Source organism: Oryzias latipes, chromosome 17 (assembly GCF_002234675.1).
Source record: "Oryzias latipes chromosome 17, ASM223467v1".
NCBI classification, from domain to species: domain Eukaryota; kingdom Metazoa; phylum Chordata; class Actinopteri; order Beloniformes; family Adrianichthyidae; genus Oryzias; species Oryzias latipes.
This window is the reverse complement of record NC_019875.2, coordinates 25,942,617-25,958,129: the sequence shown is the minus strand read 5'-3', so window position 1 is coordinate 25,958,129 and position 15,513 is coordinate 25,942,617. Positions and strand designations below refer to the sequence as shown.

The window sequence follows — 15,513 nt, the reverse complement described above, 5'->3', positions numbered from 1 at the left end:
GACCCAATTTTTATGTCCCAATTTGATCATCAGCTCTCAGCATGGGTGACTGGAAGTGTTGGACTAAGAAGTGCTGTCAACTATAAAGAAGGCACTTTTCTTTCAACTCTTAACCCTTTTTTCTTTTTCCAAAAAAAAAAATATATATATCTGCACGTACCTGGTCTTATCAATAGTTAACCACATTTAATAATTATCCCTTGTCCTTAAGCAAAAACATATCCAGCTTTGCCAGGAGGTTTATGACAGTTAATAAAACCCATGATTCAGTGGTCGACCACGCCCTGCAAAACCACATTTATTTAAAGACCCACAAAATTGAAAATGTTGTTTTTGGTGTTTTTAACATGTTTAACATTTTTCTGACGATGGAGGACATATATAAAGAAAAAATAAAAGCACTGAATAATCATAATTAAATAACCACCCAGAACCCTTTTGAAATGGATCAAAAGATCATCAGAGTGGATCTTTAAACATGTTCAATTCAATTCAGTTTTCTTTAGAGAGTTTTTTGTGTCTGAAAAACTTGTTAACCATCTATTTTCAGGAAAGAATTTTCAGGTTGAGGTGTCATAACACGTACTGTACCCTGTATATTCCAAGATTTATTATTAATCTCTGCTGTACAGATATTTCAAACATTGAAAAGTCTGACTTTAGTGTCATCTCCACTCTTAAGAAAACTGGCTGCCTTTATACAATTTTTTACTATGAGAAAAGGTATTAACATGTGGAATGATGTTCTCACACTTGTCCTGTTTTGGCTTGGTGTTTACATTTGAATTTCCAGACAAACTCACAGCCAAATATTGCCTTTGTAGAGATGCTGACACTTACTGACGATAAGTTAGTCACATGAATTCATCAGCAAATAGTTGACCACTTAAAACATGTTGAAGCAGTCAAGTTCTCCACATTTTAGTGTTTTGGTATTCTGTCCAAGCTTTGGTTGAGAAAACAAGTACATGATTTCGTGTCATTTGATGCTTCTTCCAACCAGGTTTAGACTTTGACCAAGAGTACTTCTTTTTGTTTGTTATTTTTACTGTATTTTTTACATTTGGAATTGTTAAAGCACAACTGTGGGACAGGTTAAGTTTCACACAACTCTACATTCCTCTTCAGCCACCACTATAGCCCTCCCTACCGTCTTTTTCTCTCATGTACAAATGTTGGGTACAAATTTGAGAGATATGTCAGGGAAGTTCATAATTATTGAGCGTACGTCGCTTACCAGATGATGCAGTTTTAGCTTCAGTACAGTTTGTTTTTTGATTTGTCCACTCTATTTTAGGCAGTGATATAATTTTACATACTAAAAAAATTGACTTTTTAAAAATATTCTTTTGTAAAGGTTTGAGTTAAAAGAGGTTCTTTGTATATCCTTTTTTCCATAGATCCGGTCAGATCACGACAAAAACCGCTCTCTCAGATACAGTGTGACCGGCCCCGGCGCTGACCAGCCCCCCAATGGAATCTTTACCATTGACCCAATTTCTGGAGAGCTATCGGTCAACAAGCCTCTGGATAGAGAGCACATCCCCAGCTTCCATGTAAGTTGGAATCTCCTGCTAAGAAGATACAAGCCTTCATTCTTTCTTAATAATTTAACAAAGAGTTTTTTCTTCATGCTTTATCGGGCAGATAAAGCAGACTTCCTGGCAGCCCAGCTCATTCCTGCCACTTGGCACGTGTTCAAGGGTCATGTGTAGCCTAAACAGTCTTCTCAGACTTAATAAAGACCAGAGTCTCCCAGGAAATCTGACTTATCCGTCTGAGAATTTAAAGGATTTTGAGTGAATCTTACGTTTGATACATTATTAAAACATTCAGGCTTCACAGTTGCTTCATGCATCAGTGGTTTTTCTATTTAGTCAGAATGGTTTTATAATGATGCCTTTTCCCACAAAGTGAAGTGAAGCTAGATTGTAGCTAAAATCAAATGGAACATTTGCACATGTTCAGGCTATCTCGCAAACATAAACAACATCAAATCTCGAGTTTCTTTTGCTTGTTTTGCCTACATTTTGTAAAGAATATAAACTACAGAGCTGCTCATTTTGATACTTGGCTGATTCTGGATGCCGCACACAGTATCATGTAACTGATACACCTTTGTTTAAACTTAATTTCAAGGTAATCAGATAAGAATGGACAATGTAATAGGGTTGGTGGATTTCAGAATAAATCAGTCAGTCATAACATTACTGATTAATTTTGGTTAATATCGTTCTGTAACATTTCATTCTTTGAAAACCTTGACACTTGCAGCTCCATAAATTTGAAAACATTGGTCTCCTACAGCAAAACTGGAAAATTTGGAGGCTCAGGGCTTCAAATCTACCCAGAGATTTATTTTAGGGCATCTGTGGAAAGCAAAGACCATTTAATATGTCCCCTCTAAACCAACATCGTGCTTCTAGACACACCAGGACACCCTCAGATGATTTAAATGTATAGAACGCTTAAGGACTTTAAGTCCCACTAGTTGCGACACACCTGGCTGTGTTAATTTTTTTTTTCCCATACTTTGGCCATCCCCTGGGGGAGCAGTGAGTTGCAGCCACAGCTGTGCTTGGGAACTATTTGGTGGTTTAACCCCCACAGTCCAACCGCTTAAATCTGAGTGTCACGCAGGGAGGCACTGGGTCCCATTTTTATAGTCTCTCGGATGACCCGACTGGGGATTTGAACCCACGACCTCCCGGTTTCCGCCCCTACAAATAGACCACTGAGGCAAATAGAAGAAGTGCTTCAGAATCTTGCTCATAAAAGAAACCAAACTGTTTTTTTTTAAAGAGAAACGTTAAGATACAGACTAAAAATGACCTTGAACCTTTCAAATGAAACCATTTGAAATGTATCAAAAGAAATAGAAACATCAAGAAAGCACAGATGATTATTGGATTTTTATGTTCTTTCATCACTTTTTACACAACATTTATAAAAAGAGAAGTTTGTAGTTTTTACAGCTGAAATTTCTCTTGCTTTCTGAAATCTACAGACAATATTTCTGTCTTTTTTCTCCAGTTGCGAGCTCATGCAGTCGACCTGAACGGCAACCAGGTTGAGAACCCCATTGATATTAACATCAACGTGATTGACATGAATGACAACAGACCGGAATTTGGCCATCAAATCTGGAACGGCACCGTTCCGGAGGGTTCCAAGCCAGGTAAGGAACTCTGTGAAGCCAGAGGATGCTGGCGGGTCAAACGGCACAGATGTCAGAATGAGAATGGTGTCATTGTCATTGCTTCTTTAGAAGAATCAATCCAATCGTTTTCATGCAGTTTAGGCAAGTGACAGTTCTAGTTCAGCTATGCGGTTTGTTCTCACGGTCCGTCTTCATGCAATTTCCTTTCTTGAGAGGATTTGATAGATTTTTAAGAAAATAGCAAACAATTTATCAACATAATTGCCATCCTTATAATAGTACCATATAGACGGGTGCGGTACATAGACAGAATGTTAAACCCCTATTTCTAAAACCTTAAGTTGTGTGTTTCATTTCAAGTCTGACCAGTTTCAGAGTTTCAGTTAAATCAATGCATTAGTGACAACTGCATGTGACCAAATGCAGGGAATATTTAAATAACATGTAAGGTTAAAGTAGGTGTGATACACTTTGCACTGATTTTTTCCTTATTTTTTAACCCCCCTTAAACCTGTGTGCACACGAGGCCCATTAGTGCAGTTCAAGTGATAACCCTCCTCTTTTGCGAGCAGCCTGGTTGTTAGAAATAAGGAAATTAGACAGAGTGAAATTTTTGTCCTACATGCTTTTATGTATCACCTGCACGCCCCATGGGTGCAGAATTTGGCATGCCGTCAGTTAGGAGCCAGTACATTCACCTCACTGATGACCAAAGTACGACATGAGGGCACCAGACAACATCATCACCCGGACGGGGATTGACCTGTAAGGGTGCATGTGAATGAGGCGTAACTTTTATCGTGTTTAGTTTTAGTCATGTAAAAATATCATATACCGGCTGGAAAACTTTGACTTGCAATCAAAAGTTTAGAGGAAAACTATGTCAAAACTTTTGACAATATCAAAGAATTTCATCCTATTTTCTCCTTTTGTTTCCAAAAGGAACCTTTGTTATGACGGTAACTGCTGTTGACAAAGATGACCCAAAAACAGCAAACGGTATGCTTCGTTACAAGATCTTGTCTCAGAGTCCGGAAAGCCCAAATCCCAACATGTTTACCATCAACAATAAAACTGGAGGAATCATTACAGTCGCAGCAGGCCTGGACAGAGAGGTATTGAACTCTGGGATTTTGATATGCCTTTTGTTTTAAGCTAACATGTTTGCCTTTGTCTGCCTTTATTTTTATTACAACCCTGTAAGCATTGTTGCTAATATTCCAACTGTCTGAGAACAAATGAGGCAAAATAAATGTGGTTTCTGAACTGCAGGAGAAGTGAATTTGGCTATTTTACAGTTATTTACTCCTACAATAAGACAGTGTGCACCAGCAAGCAGCTAAATGCTCGTCCTCCCTTCTTTGCACTTTTGCTTGCGCCTCTGTAAAGAGGCAGCTCTTTCTGCATCTTCCTCCCCTTCATTTTCCCCTAGCTGTAAATGTTGCCAGTCCCTCGTTTAATTGGGATTGCACGGTTGTTTGAGAAAATAAATAGATAAAATGATGTATACAGCTAGAGGTAGATGGTTCGATTCTTGTGAGGCAATCTGGCGGAGATGGCTGCTCAATCACTCCCACCCTGGGGCCACTGTTTCATGCCCGCCAGTTGCCACCCTGAAAGTAATTGGCCTGACTCTCATTACGCAGCCACTGGTCCATCACCTGAGCGGTTTTTAATGTGAAAAGATTCATTTTTCATCTTTTTAATGGTGTTCATTGTGAGCGTGTTATGTCTCAAGCTTGCACACTGAAAAACCAGCCCTAAGAAACAATGCAATTTCTTTTATGAAAATCTCATCATTTATAACTTTAATCCAAAAGTTGACAGGTCAGATTAGTTTCATTTAAGTTGAGCACATTCAATGCAGCTCTGGTAGTCGTTGCCTCCATTGTCCCATCAGCGCTTTGTGTTTGGATCACTTGTTAAGATGAAATCGGTTTTGTCTAAAAGCCTCGGGAAGTCTTCTCTGTAAAGCTTGCAATTCAACTGACTGTTGTCCCACTTCTCCTCCTTTAGAAAGTGTCTCAGTACACACTGATCATTCAGGCCACTGACACGGAGGGCAACCCCATGTACGGCCTCTCCAACACAGCCACAGCCGTCATCAGAGTCACGGATGTTAATGACAATGCGCCGGAATTTACTGCTGAGGCGGTAAGAAACAAGATTATATCTGAGATCACAGTGGACTAAAATAACAACAGCACCACCAGGACACTCATTTCCCTCTGGTGTGAATGTATGCACTCAACCGTCGGCCCTGTTCTGCTCACCCTGCAATTTTTGGAGAAGCCGCCAGCCATGCATGAAGTGTTATATCCCTCTCTAAATGTTGACATGTGCAACTATAGGGATGTATGTGTGAGGGAAAGAGCCATTTAGTGTGCTCGTGAATCACTGATATTTGTAATGCTACTGTTGTACTATCGGAGGACATGGGGAATGAGATGACCGTGACGACATGATAAGTTACCTCAGATGTCTGTTTGCCCAAGATTGGTCTTACTGTGCTGTTTGAGGCAGAGCTTGCTCCTTTTTTTGTGTTTTTGCTGCCACTGCCGTATCACTAACAGCTCACTGTTCTGTGCATTCATGATTTATTCATGCAGTTTTTCGGCAGAGTGCATGAGAACCAAGTGAATGTTATTGTGGCCAACCTATCAGTGACTGACAAGGACCAGCCAAACACACCGGCCTGGAATGCTGTCTACAAAATCATCTCGGGTGACCCCTTCGGCAAGTTTTCAGTGCCCACTGATCCGACCACTAATGAGGGCTTGGTAACGGTTGTCAAGGTACGAACCTCTTTATAGTTTCTTCTCTTAAATCCTCAACAAGAAGAACACATCAGTAACTGAGTGTCTGACATCTCTGAATGGAGACTTGTTTTTGTTTGTGTCCATAGAGTTGTTGGCAAAACTCATTACATGTATTTAAAATGCATGACATGTAAAGCTAATTAACTTTTGGAGAGGGTCAAGTTTTTTCTGAAACTTAGGTTACTTTTGGAATAGTTGGGTCGAATACCTCACACTTTTTTTTATTCACAAATAAGCATCCCATCTAAAAGATAATAATAAATAATGGAACTTTTTTTTTTGTAAGCTGCTGTCTTTACATGTACTCTTTTACTACATTGCAGCCTCTTGACTTTGAGCTCAATAAAACACATTTACTCAAGATTGAAGCAAGGAATGAGGTTCCCCTGGCTAGAGGCATCAGTTCCCCCAGACAGTCAACGGCCACTATCTCCATCCAAGTGTTAGATGTCAATGAGAGTCCTTACTTTGAGCCCAACCCCAAAGTCATCCGACTGGAGGAGGGGGTGATGCCAGAGACAGATTTGGTACCTTTCCCTGCAAAGGATCCGGATCAGTTCATGCACCAATCAATCAGGTAAATAAGAAATGATGAGCCCGAAAAGGAAATCTTTGACTGATTATTGATGCATCTTTTTTATGTGAAGAACAGCCATGTGGAAACTTGGATAAACTCAGAAAATGTATGAAAATGTTTGCATCTTATTAAAATCTTAAAATATCTTATTAAAATTAAAATATTATGACTGGATTTAGTAAAAATTAGTGAATTAAAGCAAATGTTTATATTTTTTTTTAGTACCGTTCAAAAAAACACTGTTTTTTTTAGTATGCTTTTTAATTGTTTTGTGTACAGATTGTTATCAAATGCTGGTGTCCCTGGTGACAGTGCTCTCCAAAACTTCAAAGATTATGCAAAACATGTAATGTCTGAAATATTTGTTCTGTCTAAGCAAAGACATCACAGAATTGCAAACTAGATCTGGATTATTCCTTTTCTAAGCCCTTCAGAATTTCTCTTTAAAGCAGGAAGGAAAGTGTCTGTTGAAGCATCGTATTTAAACAAGTAACTATTAATATTTTTTTTTTTCCACAGTTATTCCAAACTGTCAGATCCAGCCAACTGGCTCAGGATCGACCCCCGCACTGGGCGGATCAGTACCATTGCTGTTCTGGACCGGGAGTCTCCCCATGTGAAGAATAGTTATTACAACGCTACATTTGTTGCTCTAGACAATGGTATGTAAACAATGGAGTGCTACAGAAGTTTCCAAAAATCTTTTTTTTTTGTGTAATCCACTGGTTTTATGGTCTAGGTGTTTCACTCAGACTACTACACCGGCACTCTTTTTCCGACTCTTGCAACACACTTGTAAAAGACTCAGGAACAGCTCGTCTTTTTAGAAATAAGCCCAGAGGAGGCCTAGTGTAGCCTCGCTCTTAGAGGTCAGCCTTGCGCCCGGCATCCCTTTGACTACATCAGTGATGTTTTTTCTTTGAAACCAGTGCGTGAGTGTGCAAGAACTCCTGAAATATCTGCCTCATTTACAGCCACATTGAGGTCCTTTAAGATGGAAGCAAAACCATGTAGCTGGCACTTGTCTGGAACACTGACCACCTTAAGTTAAAGGTTAACGCTCTGGCACTCTTTGAATCATCCAGCACACGGATGCTTTCACCTTCTTTCTGCAGTGGTGGGATTAACCTGTGTGCAGGTTTACCCTGTTCTGTGGGGTAATACTCAGGCCAAAAAGGCTTAAAAACTCCCCCAATGAAGAGTTTTCTCTGCATTAGTGGGTCAGGATTGGATGACTAGCTCCTTTGAGGATGGACTGAAAGACTAAAAAAAAAGCTTAGCTGAGTGAATACATAGAGGAGCCTGAGAGGAGCGACAGTGGGCTCTGTTCATCTGCTTTAGTATTCCTATCTCGCGTCTTTCGTCAGGAAGACGTTCTCCAGGAGCACACACACCAAATGTTCAGATATTCTTTCCGCCTCCTTTCTTCCTTAAATTCAAACTCTTAAAACAGTTTGTAGTTTACACTGGGCTTTTACTAAACAATTTAAAGACCCATACAAATCAGATTAATCTATATTTTCTGTATATTGATAGCAAAAAAATATATAACTATATACGTTTTGCGGTTTTTCAATAAGTGTACATGTTAAGTCTGAATGATGTCACTTTATGATCCAAACAGGTAAACCAGCTGCAAGTGGAACAGGTACTCTCCAGATCTACCTGCTGGACATCAACGACAACGCACCTAAAGTGTTCCCTCACGAAATAGAGATATGTGAAAAGCCTGAGCCGAACGCCATCAACATCACAGCTCTCGATGGGGATCTAATCCCGAATGCCGGGCCCTTTGCCTTTGAGTTGGCTCATAAGCCCTTAGATGTGAGGAGAAACTGGACCATAACCAGAATCAGCGGTGAGATGCAAAACCAAATATCCCATTAATAAAGCCTAGTTTGATTTGGGACATTTGTCCTGCATCAAAAACCTCTGATAATGGGATTAAGCTAATCTTGTATTGCAGTAGCAGCGATGATGAGAGATGATGATTCAGCTGTATGACCTTTCTCTTTCATTTTGCCAAGTGTGAGGGAAAAAAAACAACTATCATCTATTGACTTTTATCAGAAAATAATGATCACAATTAAGGATATTTTGAAAACTGATATTAGATTTTAGTCGATTGATAATTTAATGTTGAAGCAGGTGTGTGAAAAGGGGTCAAATGTAGAGCAACAGATAATAATAAAGTAAGAACCAATGTTTAATTTGTTAGCCTTTGGAGGGTGTGAAACTCAGTAAATACATCATATGATGGATTATGGCAGCTGGGAATTTAGCCCAAGCAACATTTTCAGAAGGTACGCAGGAGATTTATAAGCTTCAAATCCTAATTAGGTTTCGGTTAGATGTGATGAGGCAACTTCCAGGTAGTGGCTTATGATGCCTGCATGTTTATAACAGGAGAGTTACCATACTGCTAGCAGATGTTCTCACTTTAGATGTAAAACCATCAAAATAGGGTTATTTGTTTTAAAAAGATGCAAAGGTGCCTAATACTTTGGTTGAATTCATTTCTTGAGTAGAGTTGTGATGGATCAACATGTCGTTCTCGCAGGTGACTATGCTCAGCTGAGCCTGAGGATTGGCTTCCTCGAAAGCGGCATCTATGAGATCCCCATCATAATCACAGACTCAGGCAACCTGCCGATGTCCAACACGTCTTACCTGAGGATTAAGGTGTGCCAGTGTGACATCAACGGAGACTGCACAGACCAGCAGCACATTAGGGCGGCCGGTCTGGGCACAGGCGCCATCATATCCATCCTGCTCTGCATCATCCTTCTCCTCAGTGAGTGCTCAAACAGCACGCGATCACACACAGGGATTATACTGACGACTGTCAGTCGAATTGATAGATTAATATGGGATCAACAGGAAGATGTCATTGATCAGACTGCAGTACATTTGGCCAGATTTACATTTATAGACCATTTCCAACAAAAATCATGTTTTCTCATTTTTCTCATTATGGAGGACATATGTAAAGAAAATCAGGATTAAAAGTGCACTGAGGGTGTAAACAACGGATGATGGGAAATGAAGGCGGGCTTAGTCCGTGCAAACGGTCTCTCCCACAACTCAATCAAATTTCTAATGAACTCCTGCCGCTCTGCAGAAGCTATGTCCTACAAAAAGACCCAGGTTTTTTGATTTTGCCTGAAAATGGCATAATCATAATTAAAAGACCACTGGGAACGCTTCCTCGTGAGCGGGTCTTTAAATCCACAACGTTAGTTTCCTTTTTTTTTACATGAACCCTTTTCTCCCCTATTCAGTTCTGGTGCTGATGTTTGTGGTGTGGATGAAGCGCCGGGACAAGGAGCGACAGGCCAAGCAGCTTCTTATCGATCCTGAGGATGATGTGAGAGACAACATCCTCAAGTATGATGAAGAAGGTGGAGGAGAGGAGGATCAGGTAGGAATCATGCGGTCAACACACTGCTGTGATATCATTTTGATTGATCTGAAAACCGGTTTCAACACATTAAGGTGTCCTTGACCAGCACCGATGTTAGGAAGAAGGAAGAAACATTTCCGCTTAGAAAACGGCAGCTTCTACAGACATATTTGTTTATTTGGCTGACATATTAGTATTTAGTGAAATATGAAACAGATATATTTGTGATTTAAAAACAAATGTGTTGCATTTTTGTGGATGGACCAAAACCTTGAAAATTCATTCTTTTTTAATCCAACTCTCATTTTTTAGGCCAAATGTGTCAGGATGAGAGAAAAAGTTCTTGATGTTAAATCAAACGTTTCCTTTTGTTAGTTAAAGATTATTCGCATAACTTGATGTGTTTGACAATAAAAGTGAAAGAAATGTGGATTGGAAGAAATTTACAGTCACATTTTCTTTGTGTTATTTGATGGAGGAGAAGTCTGCCAAACGCAAAGCTATAAGATCTCTTTGAAAAGGTGAAAGTAATAAAGTCTGGGCTCTTTGTGTAGTGCAGGAACATTCACTTCACATTCATGCAGCGCAAAAGCAGCAGCCGTTTGGCTGAAGCTTCATAAGAAAAACAAGAAGGGCTTAAATTGGTTTTGCAAGTATACGTTTGCAAACTTTCTGAGTTGATTCAGTTGACAAAGCTGCTCAGAAATATAAAGTCATTCGCAATAAACAGAGGGGCAGCTTTTACTGCAGATGTGATGCATTAAGGAGCTTATCTTATGAAAAGCAGATGAAAATCAAAAGCTGGGATCAATAAGGCAACAATATTTGGATCCAACCGCTTCAGGAAATATTGGAAATGTTTATTTAAAAGGAACTGTTAGCTGCTTTTCTTAATTTGAAGAAACACAAGGAAAAACGGCAAACACCAGCGATGTTCAATCTCTGCATCCTCCTGAGCTGATCAGGCACACAGAATTCAATTGTCCTAATAACCCTTGTCTGCAGACTGGAATCATTTCATGAAAAACAGCAGTAATGTACAAAATGGTCCATTTTTTGCAGCTGAATGAAGTGCTTGGTTGGCTTAGATACAGCAGAAGTGTGCGGGAGACCCCAGCCTGACCCAGCACAGAGCCAAATTAGCCTCGGAGACTTGTAATTGGTGAGCCGATGTCGTATAGAGACAGACATCTGCTGTGGTGAAATAATGAAGCCCTGTCTAAGGTAACAATATGACTGCAAAGCCATTACACATCTGCCACTGATTAGGCAGGCGGGAAAGCACCCATTTGTGTGAACACACACGTAAAATGCACAAACCTGTGAACCAGAACATGTTTAGAGGGAAACGGTCGCATGTTATAACACCTCTCAAAGGCAAATGAATGGGTGCAACAATTTATTGAGGGAAAACAAGCTTCCGTTGTGACTGGTCCTGGAAAGGGCAGGGCGCCTGGAGAAAATGCTCTTGTCTGGGGAGTCAGTGTTAGGTAAAAAATAGACCTGATTTTCTCAGTGATGTGGTCTTTATAATGCCTACCTCTGTTCTCCCTATCTCCCGCTGGGGAGGAAATTGAAGTGTCAGACCAATGGGTGCTCTCAGAGTATATGATTTTAGCTGCTGCTGTCATTGCCCTGGCTTGTATTGGTTTGTGAAGCCCTTGTTTAATCAAAAGCAGACAGCTGATCAGCCTGCTCTCTCCGGACACAGCATATGCTGTTGTCAACAAATCTTCTAGTGAGGAGGGGATGATGTTGGACAGAAATGAGTCATATTCCTTTTAAAAATGACTGCAGAATAATTTGATTCATATTTACCTTTGAGAGGACGGCCTTGGAGGCACACTTTGAAAACAGGCTCTGGGTTGTTTGTACTTTCAAGTAGACAAGTGAAACAAATCAAACATGTTTCAGCAAATGTTTTTGTCACGACAAGCGAAAGGAGGACATCTCATCATAGCAGCTTAGAAAAATGATTTTAGTTTATTATAATAAAGCATTTTTTTATGGTGACTTTAAAACTGCACACAGACTTTATAAAACCTGTATGTATTTATTTATCTTTCTCCCTGTTCTCAACGGTTGAATTTGCAGCGGTTTCATTGCCACAACAGTTTGTCTTATTGTGCTCCACTGCTAACACGCCCAATTAAATTAAGAAGGCAATTTGCCACATACGCAGCTAAAGGGTGACATTCAGTGGAGACAAAAGCCCTCGTTTAAAACCAAGAGAGGCTCTAAATTGACAGACGATAGCAGGTTGTTAATTGGAGTTATTTGTTTGACCGTTCTGACCCAAAGTTTTGATTGTGATCAAGATAATCCCAGGTTAAGGGCACATCACCTTTTTTCAGGTGACTTGGGACACCAGTGCAGATGGTAGTTTTCTATTTCATGATATAAATGCGCAACACACAAAAACCTAGTTCATAAAAATGATAAAGTGACTGACTGGGATTTAAGAATACAACAAGTCTAATCAAACAAAACTAAAATAGGTTTTTGTTAAGTGAACAACTTGATTGAGATAAAAGTCTCCATGTGTACAACAAAGAAAATCCCAATGAATCCCTCAGTATTTCACCAGGAAATATGACCCGAGTGTTTAGTAGGACTTCTGGACTAAACCAGCCTTTATACATACTGCAGCAGCATGGGAGTTAGTCGACTTCAAGCAAACTTCTGACTCCGTCGATCATTGTGAAGTGGTGAACGCAGAAGCTCGAGTGCAAGCTGATCAAAGCGAGGCTAAACGACATGATCCAATCTGGATCTGATGGACACATCCAATGACTCTCTCTTTTCTTTAGAAATAGCAAATCTTCTTCCTCCGTTTTAGACTTTTCTCTCCTCTTCCATCAACTCCAAGCAGCCATTTGTGCCACGGAACCCCCACCCCTGTTCTTTGTCTCGCAGCCATGCGTCTTGCTCCTCTCTGAGTATGAAGCAATGAAGCAGCATTAAGTATCGCTCACAGCTGAGGTGGAAACGAAGATGCAATTGACAGATGAATTTGAGCAGCATCCGCAGAGATGTGCGCTGGATCAGTCTGTTGTGGTGAGAGGAAAGCTGAGCAGAAAGACAAAGCTGTCAATTAGCCAATCGATCAACATCCCAGCTCTCACCTATCGTCTTGAACTATGAGGTGGCTACAAAGGAAAGGTCATGACTTCAAGCTGCTGAAATTTGTATTCCCAGAAGGAATGCCTTGTTGACGGTGTAGGAGTTTGTGTTTTAAAAAGACTTTTGAAGTGGTCAAGAACTGAGGAAGTTTGGGTCAGGAAGTCCCACAGACTTCTGCTAGTGAGGTTCCTTAGGATAGGGTCTGCTGGGAAGAGTCTTCATCACACCCAGTGGCTAGCTGGAGAGATATCTCTTTGGCTTGACTGACCTTAGATGAGCTGGTTAAAGGGGCTGGGAAAAGAGGGGTATGTTTCTACCAGACTTTCTGGTACTGAGAAGCAGAAAGAAATGAATGAAGAACCAATTTTTATAGGTATTTACCCTACACAGGTAAATTTAAGACACTTTCATCTGAAAATATATTACAATTCAAAGTAAGGTTACAGTAAATGTTTAGTGTTTTGAAAATGTGCCAACGTGATTTATGACACTTTGGCAGTTTAAGCTTCATCCAAGGATTTATATGCATTTTTATGTGTTCTTTCTCATATTCCATATTCTATAGCTCTGTCTTCCCCCCCCCCCCCCCCCCCCCCCCCAGGACTGTCTAAGTGTGAAGGTACATGTGCAACTGAGCAAAGACAATTTTGAAGGGGGATATTAGAGATGGATGGATTACCACAAATCTCTTAAGGATAGACAATCCATCATGCACGCTTATTAGGCTCACACTCTGATTCTCAAATGGCATTATCTCTATCATTCTGCCGTCTCCCTGATACCATGCAGTCATTCAGCTCAACTGCTCAGCTCTTTACCACGGCTTCTTCCTCTCCGAGCCCCTTTCCTCTCTTCCTTCTTTCTCCTTCTTGTCCGCTGCCCATGACTTTGCACAAACTACGAGCCATCCAGGTTGCCTTGGTAATGTTAATAGGATTAGCAATGGCTTATGTATATCCAGCATCCCGTGTCTGGGCATTGATTAGAGGAAAACAGTGGCCTGCACATGCTTCCTGCAGCAAACGCCACAAGTACAGACTCTCTGCGGTGTACGTTGTGGTCCTCAGAACTGGTTCTTTATGTGTCAAGTTGTCTCTAATCTCATTCTTCGCAGACAAAAAAAAAAGAGTAAAGTTTTCTTCTTGGTTATGCATTTAAAAAAAAAAAATCTTCCTCTCCCTTGAGTGTAACGTTGTCCTCTTTACAGCACAGAGTGTGCTTATTAATTTAAATCATCACACTTGGTTTGGGGTCTTGTCATGCTGCTCAGCTAAGTCCCATCTGTCTATGTGTTCTCCAGGATTACGATCTGAGTCAGCTTCAGCAGCCAGACACGTTAGAGCCCGATGCCATCAAGCCGGTGGGAATCCGCCGTCTAGACGAGAGACCCCTCCACCCCGAGCCTCAGTATCCCATGAGGTCAGCAGCACCCCATCCTGGAGACATCGGAGATTTCATCAACGAGGTAAAACTCCCATCCTCACAAGCTTATGGCACAATATCAGTTTGATTACTAAAGTCCGACGCTGTTCGAATAAGGAATTTGTTTCCAAACAACGAATTTGGTTCCTATTACTGAGTTATTATTATCTTTGAGATAGAGAAAATACTTCAAATTTAATTATTAATCAAAATACTTCTCATCTTTTCACTGTAGACTTTTAAAAAACTTTTTTAATTTCACATATATCCGCTCTGACTGGTACAAAGCCCACTATGTACATGATGCTAACTCACTGAGATATAATTGTTACCCCCCCTCCTTTGTGCCAAAGTGGAGATATAGATGTGTCAGCATAGAAATAGAAGATGAGAGAAGGAATACTTTAGCTTTCTATCAGCGTGCACTGCTCTGAGTGCTCTGGTTTGCCTCAGGCCATCATTGACTTCAGCATGAAGGGAGAATGTGAAATGAAAAGAGCAGTCATATATTTTTCACAAGCTCCAACAGACAAGAGTTTCACAGCATTACAAATGGAGTTCGCTCCTAGTTTTTGGATGGCACCCATGTTTTTAGATTAGAGCTTGCTCTTTCAGCTCTGCTGCCCAGCCATTTATTTCCCAGATCCCTTTACCCTGGCACCATCCATTCTCTTTCACCGTGACTCATGATTACACCTAATACACTTGTCCTAACAGCTGATATGGAGTGAAATTTAATAATTTGCAGTGTGTGGAAGAGAATGGCTTGAAAATTGTTCATCATCCTTCATGTGGTTTACTTTTACTTGTCATTATGATGAAATCTTTTAGATTTTTTGAAGCCTCCTGACCTGGAAAATACTCCATATCCAGGGGAAGTTAGTAGTTCACAAGACCCACTCTGATGAAACTTGTGGTTTTAACACGTCCTTGTGGGATTTTTGGGATGATGGAGGACATTTTTTAAGATAATGAAGCTCAAAATTGCATATTTGTTGTATTTTTTTAT

The 15,513-nt window shown here is 40.4% G+C and overlaps 1 protein-coding gene across 1 annotated transcript in view; it reads left to right on the top strand.

Moving 5' to 3' along the window:
- The window catches only part of cdh2 (cadherin 2), a 59,432-nt gene that overhangs the window by 39,868 nt on the left and 4,051 nt on the right, over positions 1 to 15,513 (top strand). The window contains 11 exon segments of the mRNA NM_001305400.1: positions 1,401 to 1,556; positions 3,034 to 3,178; positions 4,103 to 4,275; positions 5,177 to 5,314; positions 5,770 to 5,955; positions 6,303 to 6,556; positions 7,076 to 7,218; positions 8,181 to 8,414; positions 9,117 to 9,350; positions 9,838 to 9,977; positions 14,383 to 14,547. Coding sequence (NP_001292329.1) covers positions 1,401 to 1,556; positions 3,034 to 3,178; positions 4,103 to 4,275; positions 5,177 to 5,314; positions 5,770 to 5,955; positions 6,303 to 6,556; positions 7,076 to 7,218; positions 8,181 to 8,414; positions 9,117 to 9,350; positions 9,838 to 9,977; positions 14,383 to 14,547 — 1,968 coding nt within the window.